The sequence below is a fragment of the Erythrolamprus reginae genome, chromosome Z, assembly GCF_031021105.1.
Source record: "Erythrolamprus reginae isolate rEryReg1 chromosome Z, rEryReg1.hap1, whole genome shotgun sequence".
Taxonomy (NCBI): domain Eukaryota; kingdom Metazoa; phylum Chordata; class Lepidosauria; order Squamata; family Dipsadidae; genus Erythrolamprus; species Erythrolamprus reginae.
Window position 1 is genome coordinate 259,235 of NC_091963.1, and position 18,325 is coordinate 277,559.

Consider the following 18,325-nt stretch of genomic DNA (forward strand, 5'->3'; position numbering starts at 1 on the left):
GGCAGGGAGAAGCCTCTGTGGGGCCTCTCTAGGAATGTCCTGGGAGGAAACAGGACCGGAAAAGATGTGGAGAAGCTTCCGTGGGGCACGTAAAGTTGTGGGAGAGAACAGAAATCACAACCGGTTAATAACATGGTTTATTGCACAACGCAGGAAGAAATATTTTTACAACTTCCACACTGAAATTTGCCAAAATGCAAAGAAAGAAATCTTTGTATCAACTTGTGGTAGCAACTTTGCAAAAACTCAACAATTACAAACGATTTGGCAACGTTGCCAAAACTGAAGAATTCTCGTCCAACTTTGACCGATGTTGCCAAAACTCCAGAATTCTAAAACTTTTGCCAACGTTGCCAAAACTCCAGAATTCTTTGTGAAAATTTTGCCAACGTTGCCAAAACTCCAGAATTCTTTGTCAAACTTTTGCTAACGTGGCAAATACTCAACCATTCTACAAGATTGACAAATTTGCAAAAACTCCAGAATTGCCAAAACTCAAAGGAAGAACCTTTCGTACAAGTTGGGGCACCTTTGCCAAAACTCAAGAATCCTTGTACAACTCTTAGCAACTTTGCCATAACTCAAAGGGAGAACCTTTTGTACAAGTTTTGCATTTTGCCAAAACTCCAGAAAGAATCCTCGTCCAACTCTTGGCAACTTTGCCACAACTCAAAGGAAGAACCATTTGTACAATTTTTCCAACTTTGCCAAAACTCGAAGAGCCTTTCTTACAAGTGTTGGTAACTTTGCCAAAATTCAACAAAGAACCTTCATCCAGGTTTTGGCAACTTTTAAAAAACTCAAGAAAGAATCTTCGTACAAATTGTGGTAACTTGGCAACATCTCAAGAAACCTCCTACAAGTTTTGGCACCTTTTGCAAAGCTCAACAAAGAACCTTTTGTACAACTTTTGGCAACTTTGCCAAAACTCGACAAAAGAACATTTCATACAAGTTATGGTAACTTTGCCACAACTCAAAGGAAAAATCTTCGTACAAGTTGTGATAGCTTGGCAACATCTCAAGAACCTTCCTGCAAGTTTTGGCTACTTTGTCCCAACTCAACGGAGGAACCATGCGTACACCTGGTGGTAACTTGGTGACCTCTCAAGAACCTTCCTACAAGTTGTGGCAACATCCGGCGCATCCTCCTGGTGGTAGGGACCCTCCCGATGTGTGAGAAGAAATCATGGGAGGTCACCCACCGAGGAAGCCCACCGCAAGGTAAGACTACTACTCCTTCCTGGGCGCTACTCGCCGGCCACGTAGACAACCCGGTGCTTCTCCAGGGCACCGATGTCATGCTCCAGCTGCTTCATCTCGGTCTCCAGCTTCTCCTTGCGCAGCCGCTGCGGGATGGTGGTGATCTCCACCGAGAGGCTCTGGAAGTCCTTGTTGATCTCCTCCCAGTTGTTCTTCAGGCCCTGGGAGTAGAGAGCAGGAGAGAGATGATGGATGGATGCATGCATGCAAGAATGGATGGCTGGATGGACAATGGATGGATGGATAGATAGATAGATAGATAGATAGATAGATAGATAGATAGATCCATCCGTCCATCCATCTATCCATCTATCATCAATCCATCCATCATTTACTTTGTTCATTAACAACAGGAGGTAAAGGACCCTCAGACACTAACTCTACTATCAAAGGACAGAGGCCAACTTGCTACTTGTTGAACCACCGAGGCTAAGTCAAGGCTGTCATCGACTGGGACAATTCCAATATGCCTTAAGGCATCATCCCCAGGTGCTTTACTCCTTCGTTGCAACAGGATGCAAAGGAATGACAGACACTAGCTCCACTACCTAATGACAGACACTAACTCCACTACATAACTCCAGATGCCAACTTACTATTTGTAGAACCACCGAGGCTAAGTCAAGGCTGCCATCGACTGGCATAATCCCCATGTGCCTTAAGGCATCATCCCCAGGTGCTTTACTTTTTCGTTGCAACAGGACGCAATGGAACGACAGACACTAACTCCACTACCTAAGGGCAGATGACAATTTACTACTGGTAGAACCACCGAGGCTAAGTCAAGGCTGCAACAGGACGCAAAGGAATGACAGACACTAACTCCACTACCTTACTCCGGACGCCAACTTACTACTTGTAGAACCATCGAGGCTAAGTCAAGGCTACCATCGAATTGCACAATCCCCATATGCCTTAAGCAAGGGACAATCCCCAGGCACTTTACTCCTTCGTTGCAACACGAAACAAAGGAACGAAAGACACTAACTCCACTACCTAAGGACAGATACCAACTTACTACTGGTAGAACCACTGAGGCTAAATAAAGGCTGCCATTGACTGGCCAATTCATCCCGTAGTTGTGCATTTGCAACAGGGTGCATCTCTGTAGTAACCCGCTTACATCCAGCATGTTCTCCCGCTCGCGGGAGGAGAGGCGGGTCAGGCGCTTCTTCTGCAGGCACTCCCGGCGGGCTGCCACCCGCTCCTCACGCCCCTTCAAGGCCTCTTTCTTCCGCCTCTGGATGTATTCCGGGGTCGCCCCGTAGTCCTACGGGGTGGGGGAGAGGAGAAGAGGGGGGGGGTCAAAATCCATGGTTGAGTAGGGAGGAGGAGGAGGAGGGAGGGCGAGGACAACATCCTCCCTGGAAGTATGTAACAATGTTGATTCTCCACATCCCATTTCCCACCATCCTTTGCCTTTAGTATCTAACAATGTTGATCCTCCACACCCCTTTTCCCACGATCATCTCACTTTAGTATCTAAAACATGGATTCTCCACACCTTGTTTCCCACCATCCTCTGCCTTTAGTATCTAAGATCCTCCACACCCCGTTTCCCATCATTCTCTGCCTTTTGTATCTAACAACGTTGATCCTCCACACCCCGTTTCCCACCATCCTTTGCCTTTAGGATCTAACAACGTGGATCCTCCACACCCCATTTCCCACCATCCTCTGCCTTTAGTATCTACCCTGTTTCCCCGAAAATAAGTCACCCCCAAAAGTAAGACATAGGAGAGATTTCGTAAAATTGCCTAATATAAGGCATCCCCCAAAAGTAAGACGTAGGAAACATTTTGTTTCGCAGCATTCCCGAATGGAACATATATAACACTGCTGCCCATAAATTGCATCCCAAAACACTGCATCCATCAGATTTAAAACACATCCAACACCCGTCCAACATGCAGCTGCAGCAGGAAACAGGATACAATTCACTGGGAAAAAATTAGACACCCCCTGAAAATAAGACGTAGCACATCTTTGTGAGCAAAAATTAATATAAGACGCTGTCTTATTTTCGGGGGAACACGGTAACAACGTGGATCCTCCACACTCCATTTCTCACCATCCTTTGCATTTAGTATCTAACAATGTGGATGTTCCACACCCAATTTCCCAGCATCCTCTGCCCTTAGTATCTAACAACGTGGATCCTCCACACCCCGTTTCCCACCATCCTTTGCCTTTAGGATCTAACAACGTGGATCCTCCACACCCCATTTCCCATGATCCTTTACCTTTAGTATCTAACAACGTGGATCCTCCACACCCCATTTCTCACCATCCTTTCCCTTTAGTATCTAACAATGTGGATTCTCCACACCGCATTTCCCACCATCCCCTGTTTTTAGTATCTAACCATATGGATCCTCCACACCCCGTTTCCCACGATCATCTCCCTTTAGTATCTAAATAGTGGATTCTCCAAACCCCGTTTCCCACGATCCTTTACCTTTAGTATCTAACAACGTTGATTCTCCACACCCCGTTTCCCACCATCCTCTTTCTTTAGTATGTAACAAAGTGGACTCTCCACATCCCCTTTCCCACCATCCTCTGCCTTTTTTTACTACCTTCTTCTTGAGAAACCGCTGCACCAGCCCGGAGTCCTCTAGTAGGAATTTCTCCCCGCGCCGCTGGTCCACACAGGCGTGCACGGGCTTCTTGGCAACGGCCATGATGGCTTCGGCTACGTTGGCGCTGACGAAGTTCTTCTCGCTCTGGACGCCCATCAGCGGACGCTCAGAGGGAGGAGGCACCCGGGCTTTCTTCGGGTGGTCCTTGTCCCGCACGTATGTACCTGGCGGTGTAAAAGCAAAGGATGGTGGGAAACGGGGTGTGGAGAATCCACTCTGTTAGATACTAAAGGCAAAGGATGGTGAGAGATGGGGTGCGGAGAGTCCCCGTTCGCGCAAATGCGCAGAAGGAAAAATGTTGGGGCGCAGGAGAGTTCGGTGTTTTTCCCCCCTTTCCCGCGCATGCGCAGAAGGAAAAATGTTGGGGCAGAGTAGATTTTAGTGGCTTTTTCCTCTTTCCCGGGAAAGGGGAAAAAACCACCCAAATCTCCTGCGCCCCAGCATTTTATCTTCTGCACATGCGCGGGAAAGGGGACTCTCAAAACCCCACTTCCCACCATCCTTTGCCTTTCTACTACATGGAAGTATATAACAACGTGTTCTACTCCGTCGCGGATGTACGTACATTTGGGCAGCCGATACTCCTTGGAGTGTTTCCGCAGGTACTCCTTCGGCGTGGGCACTTGGAGCTTCGGGATGCCCATAGTTTGGCAGGGCGCCTTGTGCGCCGCCTCCATTTCCTCTTGGAGGAAGGACCGGAAGGAGGAGATGTACCTTGGCCGGAGGAGAAAGGAGATGGTGAGCGCGAACACGAGTATATACATTAATTCTCTCTGCCCCAGGATCAAATCCCAGTAAGGGTATGGCTAGCTGTTGAGGCCAGAATAAGGCCGAAATAGCGCTATCCTAGTCTTCCTTAATTTTAAAAATTCAGCAAAAACATGTGATATATATATATTCGTTTTCAATGGGGGCCAAAGCAGAAAGGCCCCGTTGTTTAGAGAGATGGATGGATGGATGGATGGATGGATGGAAAGAAGGAAGGAAGGAAGGAAGGAAGGAAGGAAGGAAAGATAGATAGATAGATAGATAGATAGATAGATAGATAGATAGATAGATAGATAGATAGATAGATATGATGGAGCCTTTTCTGTTTGGCCCCCATTGGAAACGAAAAAGCTTCCTATTGAAAGGGACTCTTTCCACTCTTTCTTCTCTCTCTCTCTCTCTCTCTCTGTCTTTCTCTCTCTCTCTATCTTTCTATCTCTCTCCTTCTCTGTCTTCTCTCTGTCTCTTTCTTTCTCTCTGTCTCTTTCTCTTTCTCTCTCTTTTTCTCTTCTTTCTCTCTCTCTTTCACTCTCTGTCTCTCTTTCTTTCTTTCCTTCCTTCTTTCTCTCTCTTTCCCTTTTTCTTTCTCTTTCTATGTGTATATGTGTCTGTTTCTTTCTTGCTTTTCCTCTCTCTCTCTTTCTTTCTCTCTTTCTTTCTCTTTCCCTTTCTCTCTTATCTCTTTCTTTCTCTCTTTCTCCCTCTCTCTTTCTCCTCTCCTCCTTTTCTTCCCCTCCCTCCCTACTTCAAGGATGGCTTCTCGAGGTCTTCTTCCCTGGTGGAAAGCCAGTGGTAGATACTCTCGGGTGGCTCTGGTGGAGGTTTCGGGCAGATAATCTTCGCCATGTCCGGCTAGAAAAAACAAAAGGATAGGTTGAAATTACAGAAGAGAAGAGGGAGAGAAGAGAAGAGGAAGGGAAGAAAAGAGAGAATGAGGAGAGGAGAGGAAGAGGAAGAGGAAGAGAAGAGGTAGAGAAAAGAAGAGAAGAGGAAGAAAGGAGAAGAAAAGAGAGAATGGGAAGAGAAGAGGAAGAAGAGGGAGAGAAGAGAAGAGGAAGGGAAGAAAAGAGAGAATGAGGAGAGAAGAGGAAGAGAAGAGGTAGAGAAAAGAAGAGAAGAGGAAGAAAGGAGAAGAAAAGAGAGAAAGGGAAGAGAAGAGGAAGAAGAGGGAGAGAAGAGAAAGAGAAGAGGAGAAAAGAGAAGAAAAGAAAAGAGAAGAGGAAGAGAAGCTCCTTAAAACCCACCTCTGTCGTCAGGCATGGGGGAACTGAGACTTTCCCTCCCCCTAGGCTTATAAAATTTATGCATGGTATGTTAGTATGTATGATTGGTTTCTAAATTGGGGTTTTAAATTAACTTAAATATTAGATTTGTTTACATTGTATTATTATTGCTGTGAGCCGCCCCGAGTCTGCGGAGAGGGGTGGCATACAAATCTGATTAATAAATAAATAAATAATAAAAGAAGAGAAAAGAAGAAAAGAAGAGAAAGAGAAGAGAGGAGGAAGAAAAGAGAAGAGAAGAAAAGAAAGAATGGGAAGAGAGGAGAAAGAGAAGAGAAGAGAAGAAAGGAGAGAATGGGGAGAGAAGAGAAAGACAAGAGGAAGAGAAGAGAAGAGAAAGAGAAGAGAAGAGAGAATGGGGAGAGGAGAAAGAGAGGAGGAAGAGAAGAGAAGAAAAGAAGAAAAGAAGAGTAGAAAAGAGGAAGAGAAAAAAGAGAAATGAAGAGGAAGAGAAGAGAGGAGGAAGAAGAGAGAAGAGAAGAGAGAATGGGAACAGAAGAGGAAGAGAAAAGAAGAGAAATAGAAGAGAGGAGGAAGAAAAGAGAAGAGAAGAAAAGAGAGAATGGGACAAGAAGAGAAGAGAGGAGAAAGAGAAGAGAAGAGGAAAAGAAGAAAGGAGAGAACGGGGAGAGAAGAGAAGAAAAGAAGAAGAGAAAAGAAGACAAGAGAAAGAGAAGAGAGGAGGAAGAAAAGAGAAGAGAAGAAGAGATTGGGAAGGGAGGAGAAAGAGAAGAAGAAGAAAGGAGAAAGAGAAGACAAGACAAGAGGAAGTGAAGAAAAGAAAAGAGGAAGAGAAAAGAGAAGAGAAAGGGAAGAAAAGAGGAAGAGAAGAGAAGAAAAGAGGACGAGAAAAGAAGAGGAGAAGAGAGGATGGAAAGAGAAGAGGATAAAAGAGAGAAAGAGAAGATGAAGAGAAGAGGAGAAGAGGAGGAGGAAGAGAAGAGAAGAGAAAGAGAAGAGAGAATGGGAAGAGAAAAGAAAAGAAGAGAAAGAGAAGAGGAAGAAAAGAGAAGAGGAAGAGTCCCCACCTTGGACTCCTTCCCACCGTGTCCTTTAGTGGCAGTTGGTGGGTTCCGAGCAGGGGGGAGGAGCCTAGGGAAGCCTTGCCCCTTCTGGGTTCTCTCCCCTCCTTGCCCATTAAAGACGGAATCGTATGATGTCATCCCTATCAAAATTTTGGGGGGGGGGTGTTTTGGGGCTCCCGTCTGGCTTCGGAACTTTAATTATTGAATAATTATTAGTAGTAGTTAGTATTATTATTATTAATAACTATTATTAATTATGATTAATAATAATTAATTAATCATAATTAATTATTATTATTATTATATGCTGTTTTACTACTGTTGTTAGCTGCCCCGAGTCTACGGAGAGGGGCGGCATACAAATCCAATAAAATAAAATAAAATATTATTCCATTATTTCTCTGGGGGGAAACCCCCTAGCGAGGAAGGACACCCGCCAACTTAGAAATAGAAATAGAAATAATAGAAATAGAAATAGTAATAGTAACAGTAACAGTAATATATTATTATTATTATTATTATTATTATTATTATTATTATTATTATTATTATTATTATATTTGTATGCCACCCCTCACCGAGGAATAATAGAAATAGAAATAGAAATTGATATAATAGAAATAGCATAGCATAGCACAGCACAGCACAGCCTAGTATAGTATAGTATAGTATAGTATAGTATAGTATAGAATAGTACAGTGCAGTATAGCAGTGATTTTCAACCTTTTTTGAGCCGCAGCACATTTTTTTACATTTACAAACTCCTGGGGCACACCACCAACCAAAATGACACCAAATGGCACCCTAAGACACTCTCACTTTTTCCATCCCTGTCTCCTCCCCCCACTTGTGTGTGTGTGTGTGTGTGTACACATTCTTGAACCATTTCCAAAAACAGGTGAAGACTGGGGGGGGGGGGTTCTCTTATTCTTTGGGTACTTTTTATCATATGCTGTAAATCAAGAGTCACTTCTCTCTCTCTTTTGTTTCTCTTTCCTCTCATTCTCTGTCTCATTTTCTCATTTCTCTTTTTTTCTCCCCTTTTTTCTCATTTCTCTCTCCCTCCCTCCCTCTCTCTTTCTCTCCCTCTTGCTTTCTTTCTCTCTCTCCCTCTCAGCAAAAAGTTGCGAGACCGAAACCTGAGCTTCCTTCTTCACGGCCCACTTGACTATGTCTTACGGCACACTAGTGTGCCACGGCACACTGGTTGAAAAACACTGCAGTATAGTACAGTACAGTACAGTATAGTACAGTGGAATACAGTATAGTACAGTATATTATAGTACAGTATAGTGCATTATAATGAAACATCCTCCAAAAATCAAGACCAAGAACAGGATAATGGCACCACCCTCCTCCCTTACATCAAGGCACCACAGACAAAATTAGTAAAATTCTACACAAACATAATATCAAAACTTCATTTGTCACTAACCGAAAAATATCAAACATCCTAAGAAACCCAAAAGATAAAATCCAACTCGAAAACCAAGGAATCTCTGAAATCCCTTGCAAAACATGTGCAGCCACATACATTGGACAAACTAATTGAAGAGTAAACGCACGCATTGCAGAACATAAGAATGCAGTCAAAAAAGAAGAAAAAACTTCCTCCCTTGTCCAGCACATTAAAAAAACCGGGCAAGAAATTGACTTTGAAAAAACTAAATTACTTTCCAAAACAGAAAATGTATACAAAAGAATTTTCATGGAAGCCATAGAGATAGAAAAACACCCCCTTAACATGAACAAACGAGATGACACGTCCCGCCTACCAGAGATTTGGAAACCAGCTTTAAACAAAAAAACATATCATAATCATCACCATGTCAATCCTTCAACTAAATGTGATTCCACCAATCAATCAAATCATTAAAAAACAGCCACCCAATCTATTTGCTACATTCAAACCAAATCTCCACCCCCACCACTATATATAAGGAACAAATGGCAGTTGCAAACAAACTATATTTACAGCAGCACGAAGCTTACAACTTCAGCCTGTGATGGTGAATGTGATTTCACCGAAATGTCGCATAGACACTCAAAATATTACTTGGGGCAAAACCCGAACTCAGAACAATCTACATACATATACCCGTGAAAATCTACAAAAATATATATATATATATATATATATATATTTGTTTTCGTAGATTTTCACGTGTACAGGTATGACGGTCTTGGTATATTCGGGTTTCTTCCCGTGTAGGATTTGGAAATTTCTGGCGACGTTTCGACGAGGTCCCACTCGTCATCTTCAGGCTGGTGTTTCTGTCCTTGTTCTCAGGCGAACACTGCGAGACATGAGCTGCCTTCCTTCTATAAACTAATCAGCATATCTCAGCTACATCAACGACCCCAATTTTTACCCCACTGACTCACCAGGAAGTTTCTACACAGCAGGCAATTGCTGAGCCATCAAACCACACCCAGCCACCGGTATTTATAGAAGGAAGGCAGCTCAGGTCTCGCAGTGTTCGCCTGAGAACAAGGACAGAAACACCAGCCTGAAGATGACGAGTGGGACCTCGTCGAAACGTCTAGCCACACCCTTTCCTTACTGGGATTCGATCTGGTGAACTCTGCCTTGTAAAGCAGAGAACTAGCAGTTTGAGCTATCAGATCAGATCCCTTCCATATATATATGACGGTCTTGGTATATTCGGGTTTATTCCCATGTAGGATTTGGAAATTTCTGGCGACGTATATATGAGAGAGAGAGAGAGAGAGATATGGGATAGATTGAGAACAGAACAGAACGGAATGGAATTAGAAAAATAAAACAGAATAAAAGAGAATTAGGAAAATAAAAGAGAATAGAATAAGGAGAATAGTATAGAATAGAATAGAATAAGAAAAAATAGAATAGAGCAGAATAGAAGAAAATAGAATTATAAAAATGAAATAGAAAAGAGAATAGAACAGAACAGAATAAATTTAGAAAAAATAGAACAGAATAGAATAGAACTGGAAAAATTAGACTAGACTAGAATAAAATTAGAAAAATAGGATAGGATAGGATGGGCAGAATTAGAAAAATAGACTAGATTAGACTAGTATAGAATTAGAAAAAATAGTATAGTATAGAATGGAATGGAATTAGAAAAATAGAATAGAATAGAGCAGATTTAGAAAAATAGACTAGATTAGAATTAGAAAAAATAGTGTAGTATAGTATAGTGTAGATTAGCGTAGTGTAGCGTAGTGTAGTATAGTATAATATAGTATAGAATAGAATTAGAAAAATAGAATAGAATAGAACAGAAAGAAAAATAGACTAGGCTAGACTATAGCCTAGAGCAGCGTTTCCCAACCGGTGTGCCGCGGCACACTAGTGTGCCGCGAGACACGGCCAAGTGTGCCGCGAAGTGACTAGGGAAGCTCCAGCTGGGCGGGGCGCTGCCGGTGCCGACCTGGAGCTCCCGCTCGCAGCTGTCCCCCAGCTCCTGCTCGATGCCGCGGTTTTCGGCGCTCTCCTGCTGGGCCCCAAAGAAGGAAGGCAGGAAGAAGGAGAGCTTCATTCTTCGCGCCTTTTTCCCACCTTCCTTCTTTGGGGCCCAGCAGGAGAGCGCCAGAAACCACGGCATCAGGCAGGAGCCGGGGGACAGCTGCGAGTGGGAGCCCCGGCAGCGCCCCGCCCAGCTGGAGCTTCCCTGGCGTTGGCGGCAAATGTCCTTTGTGGCCCGGCGGGAGGGCACTGGCAGTGGGAGCAGGGGGGAGGGGTGGTGGCTGCAGCGGCCGCAGGCAGTCGCGGGGAGATGGCAGCGGCGAGAGGGAGCTCCAGGCGGCGGCGAGAGGGAGCTCTCTCTCTCTCTCAGCTGACTGCAAGCGGGAGTCGACGGTGGCGGTTGGACGTGCTGCTGGACGTCGTACATGCTGGCGCTGCGGGCCTGGCATATACGGTGTCCAACAGCACGTCCAGCTGCCGCCGTCAGGGCTCCCGCTTGCAGTCAGCTGAGAGAGAGAGAGAAAGAGAGAGAGAAAGAGAGACATAGCAAGAGAGGCAGAGAAAGAGAGACAGAGCGAGAAAGAGAGACAGCAAGAGAGGCAGAGAAAGAGAGAGAAAGAGAAAGAGAGACATAGCAAGAGGCAGAGAGAGAGAAAAAGAAAGAGACATAGCAAGAGAAAAAGAGAGACTTAGCAAGAGAGGCAGAGAGAGAGAGAAAGAGAAAGAAAGAGAGACATAGCAAGAGAGACAGAGAGAGAGAAAGAGAGAAAGAAAGAGATAGCAAGAGAGGCAAAGAGAAAGAAAGAGACATATAGCAAGAGACAGTGAAAGAGAGAGAGAGAGCAAGAAAGAAAGAAAAAAGCAAGAAAGAGATAGCAAGAGAGAGAGAGAGAGCAAGGGAGAGAGAAAGACATAGAGGAAGGGAAGGAGGGAGAGAGAAAGAGAGCAAAAAAGAGAGGAAGAAAAAAAGAGGGATGGAGAGAGAGAAAGGAAAGGAAGGAAAAGAGAGAAAGAGGGAGAAATAGAGCGAAAGGGAGGAAGAGAGAGGGTTTTTTTGTCCAAACTTTTCTTTAGCCCCCCCCCGCTCCCCCCTTTCAATGTTCCCCAGGATTTTGAAAATATGAATAATGTGCCGCGGCTCAAAAAAGGTTGGGAAACACTGGCCTAGAGAATCATAAGAGTTGGGAGGGGACCTCAGAGGTCATATAGTCTATCCCAGTAGACCCTTAGAGAATCCTAAGAGCCAGAAGGGGACTTGGAGGTCTTCTAGTCAATCTAGTCCCTTCTAACTCTCTCCTTCCATGATTCTCTGAGGTTTTCCAGCTTGAGCAGGGGAATGGACTAGATGACCTTCAAGACCCCTCCCAACTCTTATGATAGAGAAAAAGGCCTGAGAGGAAATTTGAGGAATTGCACTGAGGGAAATATAGAGAAAGAGACCTGAAAGGAAACGTAGAGAAATCGAACTGAGGGAAAAGTAGAGAAAGAGGCCTGAGGGGAAAGTGGAGAAATTAAACTGAGGGAAATGTAGAGAAAGAGGCCTGAGAGGAATAGAGAAATTACATGAGGGAAATTTAGAGAAAGAGGCCTGAGAGGAAAGGTAGAGAAAGAGGCCTGAGAGGAAAGGTACTCAGGGAAAGGTAGAGAAATTAGACTGAAAGAAAGCTAGGGAACGAAGATTGAGAGGAAAGTTGCTCTCTCTCCCCAGAGCCCGTTCTGGCTTGTGCCCAGCTTGTCATTCCCTTGGCATTTTATGAAACTTATTTATTTATTCATTTGTTTGTTTTGTCAAGTACATATGGGTGGTATACAAAGATATAACAATGCTTTGAACTCAGAACAAAACGAAAGGAAACACAAAAGGCTTTTGATAGCATCAACCATGGTATCCTCAAACAAAAAAGCTTTCAATAGAATTGACCATGGTATCCTCAAACAAAAAGGCTTTCGATAGCAAAGATCTTTCCTTCTTTCCTTCCTCCCTCCCATTCCTTTCTCCCTCTCCTTCCTTCCTCCCTCCCTTCCATGCTTTCATCCATTCCTGCCTCCCATTCCTCTCTTTCCTTCCTTCCTTCCTTCACTCCTTCCTTCCTGATGGCTTAAAAATTTTCAATCCCGCCCCTGGAGAGTGGGGGAAGGGAGAGAGAGGGAGGGGGAAGGGAGGGAGGAAACTGGGCCCCTCCAAGATGAGCAGCATAAAGGACAATGAACGTTGAATCATAGAGTGAGCCCCTTGCCATTTGTCAAGCGAAAGCTCAGCATTTGGGGGTTGAGCTGTAAAGCAAAAAATACAACCAGGAAGAGCCTCGGTTGTTCTTGAAGGTCTCCTGGTTCTCCCGCATTGTCTCTTCCATGTAACAAGGGGCATTTGGGTTCTTCTTCTCCAGCTGATCGATCATGGTCATCAGCTGTTCCACCTGAGCTTCTCGTTCTTCTCCTTCAGCCTTGTTTTCGAAAGCCAGGTAGCGGTTCTCACACCGGTACACCTGTTCCTGGAGCCCGGCGTTGGACTTGCGGATGAATTCCTCCAGCGACTTCCCTTCCAGGTTACCTTTGTGGGTGAACAAGACAATCATGTATCTCCTGGCCTTCAGCTGGAAGATATCCTTGATCAGCCGAGCCACCTCCACCTCCTCCTTGGTGAAACAGCCCAGACGTAACACCTGCAGGATGACGTGAGGGCCCGGGGAGCAAAACCTCACTCACTTTCTCACTTCGGCCGCCGTTTCTTCCTCCAGACATGCCGTGTCGAAGAAGCCGGGGGTGTTAATGAACACCACCTTCCTGCCGTGGACCATAGCCTCCACCTTTTGACAACTCCCGGTGTTGGTTTACAGAGACCTCCTTCGCTGGGCTCCTCTTCGGATCCTGAGAGTCCCCTTGGCCTGGCCCGGCCCGGCCTCTTCCCCAAGCTTCCCCTCACTTCCAGCGCTCCCTCATGTCTGAAGGGAAGAAAAGACCAGCTGGGTCTTCCTTACCCCCCATCCCATCCCCAACCCCAAATCTGCCCCCCCCCCCCAAAAATCCCCACGCAACCTCGGCTGGCAATTTGGATTCTTATTAATGAGGGGTGTCAGACTAAATGACCTCTTAAGGTCCCCACTGACTCTTTTTTAGCCTGAATATTCCGCCAGGGTTTTGGCACCCCTCCTCCCCTGAAAAGCCCCCCCTCCCGGGCCCCTCACCCCTCCTGCTGGAGCAGGAGATACTTATAGAAGGACGGAATAAGGGAGTAGAAAGGGATCTTCGAGGTCATCTCGTCTGACCCCCTTTCTCAAACAGGGAGACCCGGACAGAAGGATGAAACAAACAGAGTGGAAAGGGATCATGGAGGTCATCTCGTTTGACCCCCGTTCTCAAGCAGGAGACTTGGACAGGAGGACAGAATAATGGAGTGGAAAAGGATCATAGAGGTCATCTAGGCAGACCCCCTTTCTCGAGCAGGAGACCCTGACAGAAGGACAGAATAACGGAGTGGAACAGGACCTCTGAGGTCATCTCATCTGACCCCTTTCTCGAGCAGGGAGACCCGGACAGAAGGACGGAATAACCGAGTGGAAAGGGACCTCCGAGTTTATCTCGTCTGACCTCCTTTCTCGAGCAGGAGACCCAGACAGAAGGACGGAATAATGGAGTGGAAAGGGATCATGGAGGTCATCTAGGCTGACCCCCTTTCTCAAGCAGGAGACCCTTACAGAAGGACAGAATAACGGAGTGGAACGGGACCTCCGAGGTCATCTCATGTGACCCCCTTACAGAAGGATGGAATAACGGAGTGGAATGGGACCTCCAAAATCATTTAGGCTGACCCCCTTTCTTGAGCAGGGAGACCCGGACAGAAGGACGGAATAATTATACTACACTATACTATACTGTACCACACTATTTTTTCTAATTCTAGTCTATTCTATTCTAGTCTATTTTTCTAATTCTGCTCTAATATATTCTATTTTTCTAATTCTATTCTATTCTGTTCTATACTATTCTATACTTTACTATACTATACTGTACTATTTTTTTCTAATTCTAGTCTAGTCTAGCCTAGGCTATTTTTCTTTCTGTTCTGTTCTATTCTAGTCTATACTATACTACAGTAGTACCCCTAGATACGAGTATAATTGGTTCCAGAAGGGAGCTTGTATGTCGAGCAACTCGTATCTGGAACAAATCGCTTTAGACTTTGTTTTTCCCCTCCGAGATAACCAAAAGCAAGGATTCTTGCGCCACCTAGTGGATGCTTGGCTTTTATCCCGAATTTCAGCTCGGGTCTGGAAAAGAAATTTCTCTCCCCTCGTGGCTCGTATCTTTAAATACTCGCATGTGGAGCAGCTCATATCTAGAGGTACTACTGTATACTATACTTTACTATACTATACTATTTTTTCTAATTCTATACTATACCATACTGTACTGTACTATTTAATATATATATATATTCTAATCTATCTATCTATCTATCTATCTATCTATCTATCTATCTATCCATCCATCCATCTAATCTATCATCTATCTAAACTGTGTATTTGTCTGTCCGTCCATCCATCCATTTCTTTCTATCTAAGATGTCTTATCTGTCTCTATCCATCCATCCATTTATATATCTATCTAAACTGTGTCTGTCTGTCCATCCATCTATGCTGTCTGTCTGTCTCTCTAATTTCATCTATCTATCTATCAGCCCCTTCTCCCCTCCCCTAACCCCATCCCATCGTCCCGGGAGCTGAGATATTTACCTTGGATGTTTCCGGCCATTTCCAGATGGGCCCCTCAAACTGCACAACCCCCCCCCAAATTTCTGGATGGGAAAAAATAAATTAAAAAAAGTAAACCGAGTCAGGCCCAAAAGCGGAATCCACTTCCTCTGAAAGATGCACAAGCGAGAAGTGGAGGCGGGTGTGTTTGTGTGTTGTTAAAAAAGACTCAGATCCCCTCTCGCACACTTCTTCACCGCCCATGGGGCTGAGCCCTCTGATGCTTGACCCTGCCTCCTTTTCAAACAGCCCTTCCCTCTCTTGGCATTAGACTTTGTCTGTCTATCTGTCCTGAGAGGAAAGATAGAGAAATCAGATTGAGGAAAGGTAGAGAAATTACACTGAAGGAAATTTAGAGAAAGAGGCCTGAGAAGAAATCTAAAGAAATTAGAGTGAGGGAAAGGTAGAGAAATCTGAGGGAAAGGTAGAGAAATTAGATTGAGGGAAAGGTAGAGAAATTACAGAGGGAAAGTTAGAGAGAGGTTTGAGAGGAAATCTAAAGAAATTAGACTGAGGGAAAGGTAGAGAAATCAGACTTAGAGGAAAGATAAAGAAAAAGGCCTGAGGGAAAGGTAGATAAATTAGACTGAGGGAAAAGTAGAGAAAGAGGCCTGAGTGAAAAGGTAGAGAAATCAGACAGAGGAAAGATAAAGAAAAAGGCCTGAGGGAAAGATAGTGTAATTACACTGAGGGAAAGTTAGAGAAAGAGACGTGAGGGAAAGGTAGAGAAATCAGACTTAGAGGAAAGGTAGAGAAAGAGACCTGAGGGAAAGGTAGAGAAATTACAGACGGAAAGTTAGAGAGAGGTTTGAGAGGAAATCTAAAGAAATTAGACTGAGGGAAAGGTAGAGAAATCAGACTTAGAGGAAAGATAAAGAAAAAGGCCTGAGGGAAAGGTAGAGAAATTAGACTGAGGGAAAAGTAGAGAAAGAGGCCTGAGTGAAAAGGTAGAGAAATCAGACTTAGAGGAAAGGTAGAGAAAGAGACCCGAGGGAAAGATAGTGAAATTACACTGAGGGAAAGGTAGAGAAATTAGACTTTAGAGTCCTAAGGGGAAAGGTAGAGCGGTTGAGGGAAAGGTAGAGAAATTAGACTGAGGGAAATTTAGACAGAGGCCTCAGAGATCATCTAGTCCAACTCCCTGCTCGAGCAGAACCCTGACCAAATCGAAATGGAGACCAGAGGTCATCTAGTCCAACCCCCTGTTCGAGCAGAACTCTAATCAAATAAAACTAGGAAGAGACCTCAATGGTCATCCAACCCAATCCCCTCCCCTTTGTCTCCTCCCTCTCCCTCCTGCTCCCTTTCCCACCCTCTCCCCTCCTGTCTCTCCCTCCCCTCTTCCTCCTCCCCCTACCCCCTTACAGTCCTCCCTTAAGGACAGTAAGTCACTTTTGCCCCCCGCTGCCCCCTCCCTTTCGAAAGTGAAAGTGCTCACCTGACTAAGCCCTGGGGGGAAATCACTTGATGGAAGATACAATGCCCAGGAGTACCACACAAAGGGCGGAGTAGCCGGTCCCTCCAGTTTCTCCCCTTATCTTTTCCAAACAGGGGGGCCTCCCCTGTCCACCACCCCAAGCAAAAGCACCCCTCCCTTTTGGATGGAGCGCCCCATCCACAAGAGGGGAAAGGCTCAAGGTGGGGAGAAAACCCCACCTGGATTTTTGTCGGAGGTGGCAAGCCAGTCACAGTGGAAGTGTAACAACATTGAATCTCCACACCCCATTTCCCACGATCCTTTGCCTTCATATTGCCTGGAAGTACTATACTTGGAAACAAGTAGAAGGGAGGAACCGTTAAGGCTCAGCAATTTGGCTGTGCAGTTGTCTGTCTCTGGCTTTTGCCTCTCTTGTCATCCCCTTGACATTTCCGGAAACTCATTTGATTGTTTTGTTGAGTACATATGGTTGGTATACAAAGATACAATGATGCTTTGAACTCCGAACGAAACGAAACAAAAAAGGCCTTCAATAGCATCGACCATGGTACTTAATAGATATAGTAATAGATAGATAACATGATAGATTAAAGAAATGAGGATAGATGATAGATTGAGATAAGATAGGTAGATGCAAATAGAGATAGATATGTCCATCCATCCTTTATCTATCTCTATCTTTATCTATGTATCTCTCTCTCATCTTTCTCCTGTATCTGTCTACTTACCCATCTCCTGTATCTATCTGTCTACCTGTCTATCTCATCTATCTAATTAATCTATCTGTCCATCTAATCTGTCTATGGAACAGAAGCTGCCTTCCAAAGGTTTGGGAATTTTATCCCTGGAAGTTTTTGGGAAGCGACTGGACCACCCTTGGTCTGAAATGGGGCAGGCTCCTGCTTGGTTGCCCGGATAGAGGCGGAGACTATTATTTATTGAGGCCCCCCCCCCCATCTATTGGAGAATCCCGAGAAAGATTCAGCAGGGCCTCCCCGGTGGCTTAAAATTCAAGGGAAAGGGGGAGAAAACACTCCCCACAATGTCCAGGACCCCCCCCTCTGAAAACCTCCCTGTGCTGGGAAAAAAATGGAACTCTGGGAAGGATAGTATAAAGGCAAAGGATCGTGGGAAGTGGGGTGTGGAGGTTCAACATTGTTACACTTCCAGGCAATATAAAGACAAAGGATTGTGCAAAATGGGATGTGGAGAGTCAATGTCATTCCATCCCATCGTACAGCTACACAGGTTGTCTTTCTCCGGGTCCCATCAGCTGCACAGCTCTGTTCGGTGGAGCCACAGGGGAGGGCCTTCTCTGTGGTGGCTCTGGCTTTCTGGAACCAGCTATGTCCTGAAATCCGTACCATCCCCACCCTACTGGGCTTCCGGGAAAGTTGCCCGGGAACGTCGATCAATGAGGTACCACCTAGAGTTGGTGGGAATGGTTTTTAAAATTTTATTTAAATTTAAATTAATTGAAATTAAATTAAAATGAAAGTAAATTTTAATTGAGTTTTTAATTTAATTAAAATTTTCATTTAGTTTTTATTTCAATTTTAATTTCATTGACTTTTGAATTATGTTTAATGTAATTAAAATTAATTTCAATTTAATTAAAAATTTTAGTTTAATTTTAATTGTTTTTAATTTAGTTTTGAATTTTATTTAATGTAATTAAAATTTATTACAATTTAACTTAAATTTC

The 18,325-nt window shown here is 44.5% G+C and overlaps 1 protein-coding gene across 2 annotated transcripts; it reads right to left on the reverse strand.

Annotated features, from left to right (window-relative positions):
- Nucleotides 1-119: 119 nt before the first annotated feature.
- Nucleotides 120-16,665, reverse strand: LOC139175840 (enkurin-like). 2 transcript variants are annotated; one of them, XM_070767156.1, is made up of 7 exons: nucleotides 13,138-13,373; nucleotides 12,727-12,982; nucleotides 5,418-5,524; nucleotides 4,470-4,618; nucleotides 3,842-4,068; nucleotides 2,386-2,532; nucleotides 120-1,423 (listed from the first exon to the last, which is right to left on the reverse strand). In XM_070767156.1, the coding sequence occupies exons 3-7, from the start codon at nucleotides 5,516-5,518 to the stop codon at nucleotides 1,250-1,252; spliced, it is 798 nt and encodes a 265-aa protein (XP_070623257.1). In that variant the 5' UTR covers nucleotides 5,519-5,524; nucleotides 12,727-12,982; nucleotides 13,138-13,373; the 3' UTR covers nucleotides 120-1,249. The 2 variants fall into 2 exon arrangements, with proteins under 2 accessions (XP_070623257.1, XP_070623258.1); XM_070767157.1 differs by lacking the exons at nucleotides 12,727-12,982; nucleotides 13,138-13,373 and adding an exon at nucleotides 16,621-16,665.
- Nucleotides 16,666-18,325: the final 1,660 nt, after the last annotated feature.

Bases quoted from the DNA above. Each gene is read 5' to 3' on its own strand.
- LOC139175840 (XM_070767157.1), bottom strand. From the start codon at position 5,518: ATGGCGAAGATTATCTGCCCGAAACCTCCACCAGAGCCACCCGAGAGT. The intron at 4,619-5,417 runs GTAGGGAGGGAG...CCTCCGGCCAAG, and splicing joins CTCGAGAAGCCATCCTTGAA to GTACATCTCCTCCTTCCGGT. The intron at 1,424-2,385 runs GTAAGCGGGTTA...CTCTACTCCCAG, and splicing joins AGCGGGAGAACATGCTGGAT to GGCCTGAAGAACAACTGGGA.